This window comes from Sinocyclocheilus grahami, unplaced genomic scaffold (genome assembly GCF_001515645.1).
Source record: "Sinocyclocheilus grahami isolate Dianchi unplaced genomic scaffold, SAMN03320097.WGS_v1.1 scaffold56.1, whole genome shotgun sequence".
NCBI lineage: Eukaryota > Metazoa > Chordata > Actinopteri > Cypriniformes > Cyprinidae > Sinocyclocheilus > Sinocyclocheilus grahami.
In genome coordinates, this window is record NW_015505235.1 from 58,831 (window position 1) to 76,722 (window position 17,892).

Consider the following 17,892-nt stretch of genomic DNA (forward strand, 5'->3'; position numbering starts at 1 on the left):
TACATGTATTGAATTTCCTCCTGCGTCACACGAGTAGGAACGAGCTCATTTTATGTGGTCTTTGTGTCTGTCTTAAGCCTTCTGACAGTTAATTGTATTATGAGTTGAGGGTGTAATTTCTATTTTTCTAGTTTTTCCATGAATATCTGCAGTATTGTCTTCAGCCAATGTGATTTATTCTAATCTTTTCCCAAAAAGGTATGTTGCTTTCTTGTTTATTTCGTTATAAATGTTAACTGATCGTATTTAGCAAATTGTTTTCTTGTTATTAATTATAAGTTTCCACATGTAATATGAGTTCAGCTGTAAAGAGCAGATTTGAGTGTTACTGCTGCGGTTTTTCCATGAATATCTGCAGTATTGTCTTCAGCCAATGTGATTTATTCTAATCTTTTCCCAAAAAGGTATGTTGCTTTCTTGTTTATTTCGTTATAAATGTTAACTGATCGTATTTAGCAAATTGTTTTCTTGTTATTAATTATAAGTTTCCACATGTAATATGAGTTCAGCTGTAAAGAGCAGATTTGAGTGTTACTGCTGCGGTTTTTCCATGAATATCTGCAGTATTGTCTTCAGCCAATGTGATTTATTCTAATCTTTTCCCAAAAAGATAAACCAAAGCTGAAGAAACCCTGTGTGTGAGTGTGTGTTTTCCCATCCGTTACATGTGTTTATTGTAATATTACTCACTCATAGTCTGGTTTGGTCCGGGTGAACAGATCTTCAGCATCATGCTCTGACACTGGCAGTTCCACATCTAGACCTGCACCACTGCTCACAAGCGCCCCCTGTATGCTTGCGCTGTACTGCTGCAGCCTCTTCCATAGCTCATTATAAAGCCTCAAGAGTTTGGGATACTCTCCCTCCAGGGCCTGCTTCAGGAAGGTTGATGCTGAGAACAAAAGAAAAAATAAATTGAGAACAGGATGCATTTAGAGAGAAGATGGCCACATAAGGGGCTTTCGCACTAGAGTAAATGCAGTGAATAAAGACGTCGCTGTCGGCTGGTTCAGAGTTCCTGCTGCCGGTGCAAATGCAACCAGGAAAACGTCCCAAGGGGGAAACTGGTTCTCTAGGAACCACCATACTGGCTAGTTCCAAGAACTGAGATCCTAGAACTAGACGGTGCGAAAGCCACTATAGATAAATCCATGTGTTGTGTCTTTGTCCCAATATTGACATTTTAGAAATACTGCATTACTACAGTAGTTGAAAACAGCTAAAAAGTATGCAAATGCATAGACTTGTGATTACAAAGAATACATTTTTTTGAATGATGTGGAATAATGAATCTAAAAAAGAAATGTATTTTAATAGTGAATTTTAATTTCATGTTGACTTTAATGGTCAGTTTCACTACAGTTTAGAAATCAGGGTTATAAAGCCTACATTGTTGTGAATGCCATTTAATTAAAAAAGGTGTTGCCAATGACAATGGCAAGCAGTGACTTAAAACCTCAAATTCTTTCTTTGTGCCTCAGTGAGCTAAAAAACCAAATATCTCAAACCAATATAACAAAAACAATGTCTAATACAGAGAATACACTTGGCAAAATGAGAGTCAAATGGACAGAATTGCATAAAAATGCCTCTTCATTAATATGGTAATAACCCAACTTTACAGGTGATTAAATGCTCATTACGAATATTATGCAGATTGTTTCCTATGCAGATTGATTTGATGAATGCATAATTGAGTAGTTCAGAGGCGCAAGCATCTTAAACCGTTTCCATCTTTGTTTTGCTATCACTTGAACAAAGACGAGTCCTGGTAGTTCTACTCTGCTGATGGGGTGCTGACTATGAGCTGTAGCCATGTTCAGCTGATGTTACTGACAGCAGTGTTCAAACACAACCCATAACTGTCAAGAAAATCTTTCCTCGGGGAAGGTGATGAGGTGCATACAAAAACCAACAAATAAACATCAATGGTTGAAAATTGGCATCTTCATTGTTCTCTTTTGTTGTGAGATCTTCATTGTTAGTCAGGAGCCAGGTTTTGCCTTTCATGTTGTGATACAATAATGAAGTGAAAATATTAATAATAAAAACGGAACAGAAATGACCCTAGACCAGCACTCTTACTGTTAGCAAATTAATTCATAAGGGTCCCCAGGGTTCAAACAATGCTGAATGCCAAGTCAGGAAGCCTACACTGAACATTGAGAGGAATACTGGCTTCATCCTTTGACCTGCTCTTTGAAAGTCAAACAGTTCAGGAAAGAATTCTGGGAAGAGGCAGGGAGCCTTCAGTAGTCACAAAACGTATTTAAGAACAAAGAGGAAGCGATAAATCATTTATAAACGGATCTTCTTTGAAGGCTCGTGGAGCACTGATGTCTCAAGACAGAGTCCATAACAATCGACCCGAGAACTAAAATGTTTTCTGATGGCCTCTTGGAGCCACAAAGTTTGTGAGAGCATCTTCACCTCGAACATTCTCATTTTGTGAGAGTATTTTGGCATAGTTCCCCTAATAGATGTACAAGGTGAGCTCCCTAGGGTCTGGAGAATATAAAAGCAAGTTTGATTGAGAGGTTTCAAATCAAGCTTGATAAAGGCTTAGAAGAGGGAGTAATGCACAAGCATTTGGATAATAAAAGTGTTGCAAAGGCTCCTATTTGCCTTCTATTGATCAGGGGGAGTGGAGCACAAAGCATCATTAGGTCGTGATAACACAAGCAGGGATCAATAGAGCCACATCATAAAGGCCAAGGTCTAAATGAGTGTCTCTGCAGTGAGGACGTGCTGCCCGAGATCTTTAGCTCACTAATTAAGATGGGCACGAGTTGCAATCATGAGTCAGTGACTACGTTTACATGGACATCAGTAATCTAATTATTTACCTTGTTCTAAATAAGCAACTATTATGATTTATGGTGTTTACATGAGTTGCTTTTAGAATATACCTTTCATGTTCCCGTTTTACATGTTATAGTACATAGTTCGATTAATGGCACACGTCATTACGTCCAACGTGACGCCATCCGACGTCCCCTCCGGAATTACATGTATAAACATAGTTCGTCTTCGTGATGATGCCATGTACAGTTTTGGGTGTTTCATTTTTAATTTTATGAAAGCTGCAAGCGCAGTTAATTATTTGTACATGCATACAGACGATAAGCTCTTTATTTGCCGTCAAACAGTTGATCACTGCCGTGTGTGCATCCTGTCGCAAAATGCGGCAAAAAGTCCTACACGACGGTAATAATGTGATTAAGTGGTTTATTATTAAAGCACTTCGAGTTAAGTGCCTAGATCAAGAGCACAATGGCCATAGCTCATGAAACATCCCTTCTGGGGTTTAAAACAACAACCCAATGGCAAGGTCATGGTTTTGAGAATACATGGACAAACAAATTGCTTTAGATAAAACTGTTTGTTAAACACACAAATGTAATTGTCACCAGCCTAGAAAACCATCAGTTGATATACAATACAAGTGTCAAAATGCTAGGTCTTCAACCCTGCAACTAGGTATCAATCACAACCCTAATCACACACCTGAACCAGCTAATCAAGCTAGTCAGGATAACTTGGAAAAATCACAGGCGAGGTGAGCTAAAGCAAGTTGTAAATACACTTTGCAGGACAGTGGATCCCCAGGAGCAGGGTTAAGCTCAAAGTATACTTCTGTTTTTTGTTTTTTTTACACATACTCAAGCACAGTGTTTCCCAACTTTTTCTCTGCTGCAGCACAGTTTTGATAAGTAAAAAATCCAACGGCACACCATAAAGCACAAAAAAAAAAAAAAAAAGATAAAAAGGGGGAAGTTTTTCCCCCCCCCAATAATTTAAAGGGGTCATATGATGCTGCTAAAAAGAACATTATTTGGTGTATTTGGTGTAATGAAATGTGTTTATGCGGTTTAAGGTTTTTAGTTGCTCCTCTATGCCCTGCCTTTCTGAAACGCGTCGATTTTTACAAAGCTCATTGGTCTGAAAAGCGAGGTGTGCTCTGATTGGCCAGCTATCCAGTGCGTTGTGATTGGCCGAATACCTCAAGCGTGAGATGGAAATGTTACGCCCCTACCATACTGTGATGCCCTGTCCGGCCGGAGCGACGAGACAAAAACATGAAAACCCATTATAAACGAGGCATTTGTGGCATCCATTGACATAATTACGGATTATAATGACTTATATTGTCTTTTTTACGCGTCGCGTTGCGTATCGCGCCGTGTAAACATAAAACCATGTCTGCATTTGTGATCGGAAAAACGACAAACAACAAGCACTACTCTACACTGCTCAAAACTCGCGTTTGAATCGTCAGTGGCAAATCCTTTAAATATAAAAAACGTACTTACAGTCTGTGAGTCAGAACAGCCGGCATTGTAGTCAACTCTACCAGGATCAGGAAACAGTCCTCCATAAAATGCGCTGGACACATCTGAATATTTGGGTTAAACTGTTCTGGAACAGTGTTGTAAATACAACTTAACCACTGATTTCTAGTCGTGTCCTCTTTTGGAAGACCAAACAAAGTAGTTTCGCTTTCGCAACAAAACACACAGTGTCTTCACAACATGGCGGCGGCAGCGATGGCAGCAACAATAAAGTTATGCCTTCTTTCTTTGCGTGAACATTTGGGTGGTGTTATGCAAATCTTCCCACATCGTGACGTAAACATGTGGGGGGGTCTTTAAATGAGGCGTTTTAGGAGGGCGTGGACAAGTCTTAACTTTTATAAAAGAATATCTCTTTGGGTTTGAGACTTTAGTCTTTGCAACTTTAGGGATCTTATCTATTCACGAACAGCTTGTAACACTCCAAAGAGAAAGGAAACCTTGAAATCGTATCATATGATCCCTTTAACAATGTGTCATCAGAGTTGCTATTTTGGCTTTATATGATCAGACACTTGCACATAGCATTTTCTGAAAATCACGCTCAAATGGAGTTACTGTAACAAGGTTTTTGACGAGTGAATGATGGAGATCTGCACTTGTCCGTCATTAGAATGGCCACATCTGAGGTAAATTAATCACATCCGTTTTCATCAATTTACAGGTTATAAAGTGTATGCTATACTCGTAGCATTGTAGCTATATGGGCACTCCATTTTTCTTGTTGTCTAATACATTTGGCCAAAATCTCATGATATAAAAGATGAACCGCTATACACAGGATATTTAAAACATACCAAAGTATATTGGCTACAACTAGACAGCAAATGCTAAGACTCTTTTCCACTCTTCAAACACACAAAAACATCAGCCTTTGTAGGCAGTGTTTCTTGAGTAAAGAAACCACTGTAATTATTCAAACATCAGTTTTTATTTACCCTTGCATTGCGAAGTAGACATCTGTCTTCAAACTGTGAGTCGTGGTACTTCATTTTGAAAGGAGGCGGGGTGGTGTTATGAGGTTTGACTGACAATTTGAGGATCTAATGGCGTTACGAAGTTTAGTCACAAACTCTTTTGAATGGTTTTCATTGGTTGAATATTTGTAAAACCCACAAACAGACTTAACGATTACCAATAGCACTGTTTTAAAGAAATATAATACACATAGGAAGTTTTTGATAATTTTCCATGGCACACCTCACAACCTGTCATGGCACACTAAGTGTGCTACGGCACAGTGGTTGGGAAGCACTGCTCTAGTGTATGCATACAGTCGAATGCACAGCCTTTCAAATTATACTCCATTTGATAGCATGCGCGAATGCAAGCAGTCGACAAATGCTCTAGAAAAGTTAATCTTACTCTGTCTGTGCTATATTTCTCCAGAAATTATGACTAGTAAAAATGTCTTTGTAGCCCTTTAAACTAAAGTTGCTATCTCATAACCCCTTCACACAAGCGTTCGTCAATGCGTCTGTCTGTTGTTGTTGCAGTCTCCACTATTTTGTTGTTGTTCCGTCTCTTTAGTTTCATTTTCTACTGTGAAACAGCAGCATGGGTCAGTGTAGCCACCTTGTGAAATAACTGATAAGAGCAAAACCAAGTCAATGCGCATGTGTGACGTGCTTGTAAAAAGTTACAAAAATTGGGTGGTGCGCCATGCTATTCTGGTGACAAATTTTGCCCAAGTATACTTTGGGCTTTAAAGACCTAGGATCTAAAATCTATCGCAAGACTGGGTGGAAAAAGCTATTCTGCAATGGTACTGTAGCTTCCCAAGTTACAGTCTAATTTAAAAAGAAATAAAGAGGGGAGTCTGTTTTGGTTGTACACCTGTGGAGTCACATGAATCTCACATTTGAAGGTCTGCTTCCTCTAGTGCTGGGCGGTATACCGGTTCATACTGAATACCGGGGATTATTATTGTTATGATATTAATTTTTAAAATACCGCAATACCGGTGTATGTCGCTTAAACAACGTTCGGAACGCGACACTGTTTGAAAGGGGTCCCTTTTCACGGTTGCACTGTGGTGAGGGAACAGCTGTATGTGTTACTAAGTGTGAAAGTTCCGAAACTGAAGCTGTAGAACTAATAGAACGTGATGACACCGAAGAACTCATCCACAATATCCACATTGACCTCCACAAATATCCATCGCCCCCTGCCATCAGCTTCCGCGTCTCACACACACGAGCGCGACTTTAGCACTAGATTTAGCAACTTTCAGACCCTTTTAGCAGCTTTTTCCATAGAATACTGACAAACCTAGCGACTTTTTTGGATAAACCTTAGCTATGGTTCAGTTGGAAGATTTCGCCAGTGCTGTCCCGCGTACGCAAGGTCTGACTTTCCCGGAGAAGTGTCACCTCTCTCGGCGTCTGTTCTCTGCAGTGAGCGGCAGAGAAGCAGTGCATTCAGTTGGCCGCACCGCAGCCGACTCGTCAATAAATGAGTACAAAACAGCGTTTCCTAGCACCTGTCGCTTACTGATTGTTTGGAATTATAAATATGAGCGTAGTTCGTCTGTTAATATCACATGCACTTTTTTGTTTGTTGTTATTTTTTTGTTTGTTACTCAGACGCAGGCAGTGCGCTGCATGAGACAAAAAAGTAATAAAGACAAAACAACGGCATAGCCACTCTTTAGTGTAGATGCATGTTGATTTTATCAGACGATGCCGCGATTATAAATGAGAGTGACTCCTGGTTAACATGTATTAAAAGTTAACCAGGAGTTTAGTCACTATTTAGTGTGGTATTTTTTGACAATATTCACTACTCATCATGACAGTAAAATAGGGCATTCTAAGTCAATATACTGCAGTATTTCCTCTCTCAATCAGTAGAAAATATGGTTAACACCCGGTCATGCATGAAAAAAAAATACCGTCATGTACCGTGAAACCGGTATAATTTTGAAAAATACCGTGATATACATTTTTGGTCATACCGCCCAGCACTAGCTTCCTCCATATTCTCTGTGACCAAACACCTTGATTTATCCTGCTTCTTAGTGATGATAACACCCTGAGATCAGTGTAGAGATCATCGTCTTGTGTCTGTATTGATAATGGCCTCTATCATTGGCTGTATCTGAGCTCTAAAATTCATCAGAGATTATGGAAGTGTAAACACTTCTCCAAGGAGCCCCCTGGCTTGAGATTATAGTGTGAAGTGGAAGTGAAAAACAAACAATATCTGAGAAAGCATACAGGCTCAGTTCGTAGAGAAAAGGGTTAACAGAGTCAGTCTTCTCAAATGCAACTCCAGAAGAGTGTACGTGGGTAATAGAGTTTGAATCCGACTGCAATGTGATGAAAAGAAAGCAAGAGCGGAGGAGAAGAGAGAGACTAGGCGCAGGAGGGGAGCTTGTGTAACACACTCACACACAGAATGAGCTTTTGAGATGCATGGCGGGGGATCATCTTAAACAAAAACCCCAGACTGAGACTCACCAGCTGTGGCTTTCTGCAGCTCCTCGGAGAGCGTCTGAGTGACTGAACTCCAGAAGGTGTGCAAGATGTCAGGCTGCCCATCCTGATAAGAGAGAAAACACATGAACTTTACCATAATGGCCTCTGACACACATAATAACATACTAACATAACATGCATTAACATACTATGCAAACAAAGCCGATATGACTGCCTTTAATGGCTCCAACCCATAACACATCATAAAACTAATGTCCAGGTCACATTCACCCTAAATAAAAACTAGAATCACAGCAATTAAGCACATTTTAAACAAAATTACAATCTTTTTGGTGTAAGACATTTTGTTTGGCAATAAGTGTACTCTTAATGGGTAAAAAATAATAACACACACTATTTATGCTATCACTCAGACAACACTGGCATTAGCAATCATTGACAGAATAATGACTGTCTGATCCGTTTGTGTATGTGTGTAAACGGGGAAGTCTATGGCAAATAATCATTTGTTTTGTTCATGACAAAACAAATATGGTCTAATGCTGATGGCATTTGCCAATCTAACCACTTCTCACTATGTGTGTGTAAAGAGGCTGGAGTGTCTCAGGATCAGCCAAATAAAGAAGCAGTTAGTTTTTCTGATCCTTACCCTATCAATCCCACTGCTGAGCTATTGAGAAATGAATACAAACTTTATTTTGAAATCTAATTTACATAAAAAGGGAGATCACATTTACTTTATAGACCATTTAAATCATATGAATTCAGTCAGATTTATTTACTGACCAAAATAGTATTTGTGTGCCTGACACAGTTTGTGTAGCTTGCATAGACTGTCAATTTACAGACAACAAGATGCACAATCACTGTACAAGGTTTAATTTAATTTACACAGGGGGAATGGGGTGAGCCAGATATATTTTAGTACAGAGCTCAAGGCCATTAAAGATGAGTTTATCTACTACCTCAATCACTTCCTCTGTTTCTGTCCTTTCCTACATCTATTGTTTTGCTGGAGACAGAGAGCAAGCAGCAGTAGTGTTTCAGTGACATTGCATCCACACATCACCTGAGCAAATCAACCTGCTCTGAATGTCCCTGCTGACTCGCCGTACATCAGGCTAAAGTAGTTTGCAGCGACTTTACAGTGATATAAATGACTCTCTCTTATGACTCACACAATTTCTGCCGTTACAAATTTGAGAATTCTCCAAAGAAACAAAGACAAGATTAAGTATGGAGACTTGAAAGTTAAAAATATGAAGTATATATACAGTGGGTCCAAAAATCTAAGACCACATTGCAATCTTTAAATCTGGACATACACCGCAAGTTTTTATTTTTTTAATTGAACATAAAAAGTGTAGAGGAAATTAAGGAAAATTTGTGACATTGAGCAACATGAACATTGTACAAAAGGTCCATTACAGTTCACAAGACACCCTTTGGTGCATTATAAAATCATACCAGATAATCAGGTTTTGCACAAACTTGTATTGTCCATGCCAAATTTGTATAGTAGCATACAGAGTGGCATGGTTTCAGTGCCATCATCAATTAAATAAAACCAATCTTGGAATCTCTTTCTTTTTTAAAAATACAAGTGAGTTTCATATATGCTCCAGTACTTCAGGCAATTTCTTCTTTCTGATGTAGAGTCGTATTTTACATTTATGACACCTGAAGTGAACAAGAGGGCCATCTGTGAAGATGAACTCATGCCAGAGAGCCAGAAGGCTTGTTTGCTACATAAAAACAGCTGGGAATCCAACGGGAAGGTCTGTTTTACTTGTGTAACTGTTAAATGTAGCGGTTTGCAGGTTTTGCTTTCCGATGGGTGCCTGTGTGGGGGGTGTTTTTGCCACAAATAAAGGTGTGAGATTGTGGGAGTTTGAAAACAGCTTTCGAAGTGGAGGCAGAAAAAGAAAACAAAAAACATGGCATTCACCCCCCTTTTCCAGTCTCCAGGGAATCCGACAGCAGCTTTGTTGTGCTGTACATTGACTCCTGCATAAAGTTCCTGTATGTGTTTTCCTATACTGCATATGTGTCCTGTCTCCTGCATGCATCTTGTTAAGGCTTGTGAGGCTCCAAAAGAGGTGCCTGCCCTGCAACACCTTTCACGGGGCATTTTAAATGTCGGGCACCTCTTTCATCTACAGCTGACGGCTGTCTGAGCACCCGATGACACTCTTGTCAGTCATTCTGGGTGGTTTGATATAAAAGGTGTCCCTTTCTACTTAGAGTCATTGAGCTTTTACTTTATACAAAATGTGAGCTTGTCAACTTAAGATAAACACATTTCAGTCTATGAAGCATTATATTTAAATCAGCACACATATGATGTAGCATTATTTGAACTTTTATCTCTGTTCATCATGCGTAATTTTTTCTTACATATTCAAAAGAGCCAAATTTTGCAAAACCACTCTCAAATCGAACTTTTTGCTTTTCCTTTCTGTTTTTCAACAAGGAAAGAAAAAGGTTTATGGGAGAGTGGGAGAAGGTGTTGCCATGGAAACGCCCTCATCTGCAACCCCCCCCCCACCCCACCCCATTCCTGCAGACCTCAATCTTCTGACCGAAAATCTCGATTTCCAAGAGGTGATTAGAAGCCGCTCAACTCATCTCCACCGAAACTGTTTACAGAGTGAAAATGGGAGGAATACCAACAGAGAGAGAGAGAAAACGACTGTTGGTTTGGAGACGGACCTTTTCTCTTTCTCACAAATGCAAGACACAACTATGGCTGTGTTTGGTATGGAATACTAACATACTATGTGGTATACTTTATGCAACAGAAAACATTAGTATGCAGTAGTATGCTATGTTGTTGTCGCATGACCCCATTACGTTTAAAGCAAGTGGTGTGCAGTTATTATGAAATTGCATTTTTGTAATCTAATTTTGTTGATCCAGCCAAACAATACGTCAAGAAAGCGATGTTTAAAATTGTGGTTAATATTGTTTTTGGTTCATTGGTTGAGCGATGTAGTATTTTATGTTGTGAGTGTTTATAAATCTTAAATTATATCTAAATTACAAAATTATCACGGACAAAATTCTCATTGAAATATAAAAATGCATGTGTAAAATTTGCATGCTGTGCACAGTATACACACAGAACATATAGTACAAATAGTATGCCATTCCAAGTCACAATTCTGCTTTAGATAACCAAAAATCTATGCCCCACATCAGCTACATCAAATCCCCCACATCAAATACATCTGTGAAATCTTACCACCCCTTTCTAAACTGTTCTGATCTCACAGTTTAGCCCTTCATTTAGCAGAAAATAGCACCTTAATTACCGGCTGTAATTAGCCAAATTCGCCACTGAAGGAATGGAGAGCCACGGATGTCTGGGATACCAAAGGGGAAGCGCATTGCATATGCCTTTGCGAACACTGTTCTTGTCACTCAGCGTGCACCAACACACTCCTGCTAGTTCACAAAGTCACCCAGAGCCAAATGGAGAATGTAGATAAAATGGTCCCATCACTGTCTGGCTGAAAATGTGTGGTGGATATATGTGTGTGCGCTTGTGCGCATGTGAGTATGCGTGTGGGATAGATAACCTTGTCACAGAGGGGCCAGCCACCTGCAGACACCAATTAGGATGTCATTTACTGCTAATGTGCCAGCAGCAAGTGAACCAGCAGGGGCTGTGCAGGCAGGCCAGCCAAAGGCAAGGGCAGCACACAAAAATCCTTTGTAATAAATCACTACATATCAAGGACAAACTCTTCACTCATGGGATACGTACATTATCGACACACATAACTTCCCTTTACAAACTTCCCTTTACAAAAAAAAATGTAACCGCTTAACTCTTCCGTCATACACAACAAAAACACATGTAAAAATCTAAACAAATGTAGATATGAAATCATATTTTCCATCTCACCTTGATAATCTCATCAATAAAGCACACATGAGACACTGGGTCCCTCTTTTTGGTTAGAACCTTCTGCAGGTGCTGCACCTGTTCAGGAACACAGCAGAAAATTAAACCAATATATTCAAAGACCCCTTTCAAGCATGATCTAAATTTAACACTTGGCTTTAAAAAAAAAAAGTACAATTCTTACTGCATTCATACAGTAGATCTATTAACAAGTTTTAATATCATGCACTTAGTTAATGCATCATGCTCATCGCATTTAATACAAAATCAGATGAGTTGATTTGTATATTTTTCTTTACCAACAATATATTTCCAAAAGCAACTTATGCATCAAGCTTTGCAAGTTGCCAAGTAATGCTTGGACTTAAACAGCATGTATGAGTGGAGAAGAGTGATAGCAATCTTCCCTCCCCACTTAAGCATCCTCTCTCAACCATTAACAGGAGTGCTAAAAAGTTCAGAGTGGGACATGGTAATGCCACAGCCATCTGTGAACTGCTGGTGTTTTGCCTAATGACACTAACAGTGTTTCATAATAGTAACATCTGTGTGAGTTTGATGACTTATGCATACCTGACCACACGCAGCACAGATCTGGTCCATTAGTTTCTCTAAATTTGTCCAAAGGGCAGCTCGAAATGCAGCTGTATTCCCTGGAGTGGGCATGACAGCTCTGCCAGGGGCACCTAAACACAGCAGACATGAGAGGCACACATTAAAATACAATGCAGAATCAGCAAGCACTCTAAAACAGCCACAAATGCACCAAACTACAAACCTCTAGTGTTAGCAGGTTGAGTAAGGACTTTAATGTCCAGGGCATTAATAACATTCTCCTGCACAGACGTCCTGTATCCATCCACTACACTTCTTATGGTCTCTCTCAGATTGCCGAGGTTGTAAAACACCTGCAGGGCCGTTCCCACTTGAGATGGATTCTGTGGGATAAACAAATAAAAAACATAAAAAATTCTATAACAAAGAAAAAAATGTACATTGTATGAGCTACAATTTGCTACAAGTTTTACATGAATGGTTTAAGCACATGCAATACAGTGGCTTAAACAGTAGCAAGGTTATAAGTTTAATAAGTTTGTCATAATTGTACAGAAAATCTGTTTAATAGTATAACATTCTCCTCCATTTTGTTACTAAAAATCCCACTTTACATGATAAATTCCCACTTCACAAAGTTTTTTAATGCATTATCTCCCAGGTAATATTTTGTTTCACCAGATATGTTAATTTTGTATTGTGTGTTCAGTGGTTTTGAATATTTGAATAGAATTGATGTGGAGAGCAGGCCACTGACACACAGAAACCTAAATGCATTAAAATATGCCTGACCCACCAAACTCTTTACATTCGCATCTTCAGTTCCAAGTCAAATTTACACCTGAGACTAGTCTTGTCCGCATGAGGGGATCACAGACTGTGCGCAGCACTTGCTGCGAGAGCCACCGATTGACGTCACTGCGCTCAACACCAGAGCACATGTTAGGAAAGTAGGTCAAATTCAAATTATTTAAATTCAACTGTCTCAGTTTAGCAGTGACTACAAGACATTGGAGTTTAAAACGCAAAACAGGAAGCTCTCCAATGCTGCATTCAAAGCAGCTTCTACAAGACGGTCCTGATCTCTGATCCTGCCTTTAATTTAATCTTCCAGGATGAAAGCGCCAAGCATTACAACCGATTCAAGACCCCGTCCAACTTCAATCTAATCCCAGTGGATCAAAGATGCATGGCCCAGTCTCTTTCCCAAACGGTACACGTAAAACTGTAGGTGAATGGATATGTGCATGTGCTTTAAAAAAACAAAAATAAAAAAAAGAACAGATGATAGAAAGTGATAATCCAGTAAATCTACCCTTTTTGTCTATGTGCTTGACTAATGGTGCACAGATTGAGTGTAACAGGCAGGAGTGGTAGGATAAAGCCATCAGTGGTGGCTAAGTACTTGGTGGCAATCAGCGTTTTCAAGCTCTAATCACTCAAATGATGGACACACATTGCTTCCCTCATGCTGTCTTCAAGTCCACTTGAAGTGAAGGCTAAAACTGAGGACAGGGCTGCAACAGCTTCTCTGAGTTCTGAATTTCATCCCTTTTAAGAGAAATGTGCACAATTGTGAAAGAGGTTCCACTCTAATATTCTAAACAACTGCAAAAAGATTGGGTTGATGTACAAAACGGATGTATCAAGATGAAAGTTAATTTTTAAAGAGTCAATTTGATTGAAGCACTTAGGTTTTATGCACTGCAACATTGAAAAACCCAAGGGACTCACTGACTATAGTACGTACAAAAAGAAACAGCAATACCTTGTGATCTCATTACAGGTGTTGGTGAGGGGCTGTTCCGATTTCTGATACACTAGTGGCTGCATTGTTTTTGTAGCTACTTATGATCTTAAGAAGTAAGACCAAATGGGAAAAGCGGTCCCTGTACTGAGAAAAAATTGCAAAGCATTGGTGCCTTTTTCAGCTTGCCTGCTGCAGGGCCACAAGACGCTAAATCACATTTTGAGACTTTAAACACCATGAAGATAACATGTGTAAGTATGAGAGCTATAGACAAATTTTTTTTTAATACTACGGTGGCCGAAAGAGCTCAACGCACAGCAAATGAAAAAAACACATGCAAATAGAAAAAAACACCAGCAAATTAAGAGAACAACATCTGTTTGACAACACGTGCTGCAAATACTCGCAACACAACCAAATACAGAAACGCTCTACAAATACGTACAGACCCATCGGAAATATTTAAGGGAAGCGCAACAAGTGATGAACCAGGCTTGGGCATGCTTATCAATGTCTACTCTGAAAGGTGAGATTTTTGTTCATTTTAACACCCTGATCACATGATTCCTTAGCTTTTTTGGATATCATTTGCCTAAATAAGCTGACGAAAAACACAATTACTGTAACTGTGAAACATTATGTAAGCTGGCTAACTCACTTTTACAACTTCTCTTAAGAAAATTAACCATGGTTTTACTATTTAAATAATAATAATAAAATAAACATGGTTAATACTATATGGTAATTCCCTTATGAAAATTAACTATGGTTTTACTACAAATAAAACCAAAAAAACATGGTTAATATAGTTAAACCATGGTAACCATAAATTAACCATGGTTATGCTATATTAACCATAGTTTAACCATGGTATGTGTAGTAAAACTGTGGTTATACAAATGGTAACCAATATGCCAAAAACCATGGTTACTACACTTTTACTACAATAAAACATGGTTAATTTTTTATAAATTAACCATGGTTTTGCTACACTAACCATGGTTTTTGTGGCATATTGACTACCATTTGTATAACCAGTTTGACTACAAATATCATGGTTAAACAATGGTTAGTGTAACAAAACCATGGTTCATTTGTGGTTATCATGGTTTAACTACAAGTAACCATAGTTTTTTGGTTTTATTTGTAGTAAAACCATTGTTCATTTCCGTAAGGGTTCCATTGTGGTCTGTGCTACTTGCAGCACATTTCTGTATTTGATTGTGTTGTGAGTATTTGCAGCTCATATGTGTTGTCAAACTGATGTTTTCATCATTTGCTTTCGTAATTTTCTATTTGCATGTGTTTTCTTAAGTTGAGCTCTCTCAGCCACCGTATGATACAGTATGATACATTTAAACTGCAAAAAATTGTCCATCGACTTGTGGCATTTAATATCTGTTGTTGCTGAAAAATACAGTGGTATAATTGTTTTATCTGTACTGCTCAGCTGTAGCTGAAACATTCAAAAATCGAGCCAAAATTGTCTGTTGTCCAGCAGCATAAATCATATGTTGTCACTTATGCAACAGTGAGTGTAGTTGTCAAAGAACAGATGTGAATCACAGACAAAGGAAAACAGAGGATTGGGAGAGACCTAATTGCTTGCAGCAGGTTCACTCGCAGCATGTAATGCGCTAGCCCTCATTTACCCTGAACTGCGGAGGGATAATGGTTTAGCAGGGACATGCACAGTCACCGTGGAGATGGATTTGATCAGCTCAGTGCAAGCCGGTGACCCAGGATGGCTAGCCACCAACTGCCGTGAATGAGGTGTTTTTACATTACTCACATCCAGGCAAGCACTAAGCTTTTGTTCCAATAATTAGCACTTAGCTGGAACAGGTGGCCAACAATCACTTTCTTTACTGGCAAGAGGGAGAAAAACATATTTGGGCTAATCCTTTTTTAGCTCAAACTGTAGAAGAGACCAATTTTTGATTGGGAAAATAGACAGCCATCACTGGGAAGGTGAAATGCAACTAAAAATACACCTCGGTTCCATGTTGATTAGATTGGCTTGCATGTTGTGGGCTATTGTTGCAAAGAGTGGGAAATCTTATAAAGCGTGTTTAGTTTTGTCAATGCCGGTCTCACTTCGTCCGCTGTCCGGCAGATGCTAAATTCATTCTGTCCAAGGGATCGCATGAACTTGAGTAGGGTGTAGCGCCCTTTCTTGATATGTTTCTTGGGAGAATTACATTTCATACTGAAATGAATATGTTTAGATCAGATAACCCCTCATAAACAGTGAAGGTCAGAAACGGTCTTGCCATCTTTGTGGCAAGGCACTGCATGTTTATCTGTACCATAATGCAGATCCAAAAGGCTCTTACATAATTGCAAAAGGCAGGTGGCATGCTTGGCAAACACATCACTGTATCTGAATCCTACAGATCATATGTATAAGGAGGTTTGAGATGTGCCAATGTTATTTTTTGCCATCTTGAGATTTAGGCGTGTTTCTCCAGGGGAACGTAGGAGACAAAATGCATGTGAAAAAGCATCTTACTGCTTCTTGTATTTGTTCTTTGATGGCATTGGTAACTTTCATATTCCTCTCAGAGGTGGTTTATAAGAGTAACTACAAGCTGATGTATTAGTGTTTAACCTGGTGGAAGAAACTGGGTCACATAAGGTAAACAAGATGGTGTGGGATGCTAAGAAGTAGATGTGGTAGATCATCCTTGGGTCACTATCACAATCCTACCTGCCTACATCATGTATCCTACCTGGGCCTGTAATAACTATACCACACTGATGGTATCACCTATATTACAGACACCGTGTGGGGGCTTGATCAAATTCTCTCCTGCCTGGTAGAATTAAATTCGGTCAACCCTCGTCCTGCATGAATGCTTCAGGTAGATGTTCTTTCTCTGGAGAAATCCACATTGAGAAAAAAAAACACAGCCAAAAAAGGGAACTGGCAATGATATCAAGTATGCCACCTCAACAGAAACATGGTGAGAGTTTGCCCATCACATAGGGGTACAGTACATTTCCAGCCAATTGCTTCCTTTCATAAAAACACCTGGTCACCATGCCAGTGTCATTAGCTTCTGGCTGTGTTTATTTTGTCACCATATGGAAGACTCAGTCCGGATATTTGTCAAACCAACCAATAGCAGATAAGTAGATGACACCAGGGGTCTTTGCCCACATGCGGTGCCCAATAGTAATTCCTACTATGAGAACATTTCCATGTGCCCATTATATGCAATGTAATATTGGATTAAATGTTATATGTACATACAAATAAAATACAAATAACTGGTAATTTTTAAAGACAAAAATCACATTAGATAAAACTTCCTTCAAGAAGTGACGTAATTATGGGTGGGAAAACAATTGCACAAACATCATCAGTAAGTATTAGCAAGCGATTTCAGCCTGCTTGGTAACATTACAGATAATAAAATCATAGATGATAATATATCAAGATTTTTAAAGATTAACAAAAAAATATATAAAACTAAACAAATAATCAAATTGAAAACTAAATTAAAGGGGTCATATGATGTTGCTAAAAAGAACATTCTTTTGTGTATTTGGTGTAATTAAATGTTTATGCAGTTTAAGGTTTAAAAAAACACATTGTTTCTCCTCTATGCCCCGCATTTCTGAAAGGCGTCGATTTTTACAAAGCTCATCGGTCTGAAAAGCGAGGTGTGCTCTGATTGGCCAGCTATCCAGTGCGTTGTGATTGGCCGAATACCTCAAGCGTGTGACGGAAATGTTATGCCCCTCACCATACTGTGATGCCCTGTCCGGCCGGAGCGACGAGACAAAAACATTAAAACCCATTATAAACGAGGCCTTTGTTGCATCCAGTGGGGACATAATTACGGATTATAATGACTTATACTGTCTTTTTACACATTG

At 39.1% G+C, this 17,892-nt stretch overlaps 1 protein-coding gene and 1 long non-coding RNA gene across 3 annotated transcripts in view; one reads left to right on the plus strand and one right to left on the minus strand.

The window, feature by feature from the left end:
- LOC107583930 (uncharacterized) overlaps nt 1-641 on the plus strand; it is a 5,775-nt gene extending 5,134 nt beyond the window's left edge. Inside the window, exons 2-3 of one of the 2 annotated variants that reach the window (XR_001609085.1) lie at nt 132-404; nt 611-641. This is a non-coding gene — a long non-coding RNA (uncharacterized lncRNA). Of the gene's footprint in view, nt 1-131 lie in introns of both variants that reach the window. The other variant, XR_001609086.1, reaches the window with a different exon arrangement.
- The window catches only part of LOC107583928 (conserved oligomeric Golgi complex subunit 5-like), a 78,834-nt gene that overhangs the window by 24,618 nt on the left and 36,324 nt on the right, over nt 1-17,892 (minus strand). The window contains exons 8-12 of the mRNA XM_016270278.1: nt 12,481-12,640; nt 12,276-12,388; nt 11,703-11,780; nt 7,814-7,895; nt 691-892 (exon numbers count right to left, since the gene is read on the minus strand). Of these exons, the coding sequence (XP_016125764.1) occupies nt 691-892; nt 7,814-7,895; nt 11,703-11,780; nt 12,276-12,388; nt 12,481-12,640 (635 nt within the window). The remainder of the gene's footprint in view (nt 1-690; nt 893-7,813; nt 7,896-11,702; nt 11,781-12,275; nt 12,389-12,480; nt 12,641-17,892) is intronic.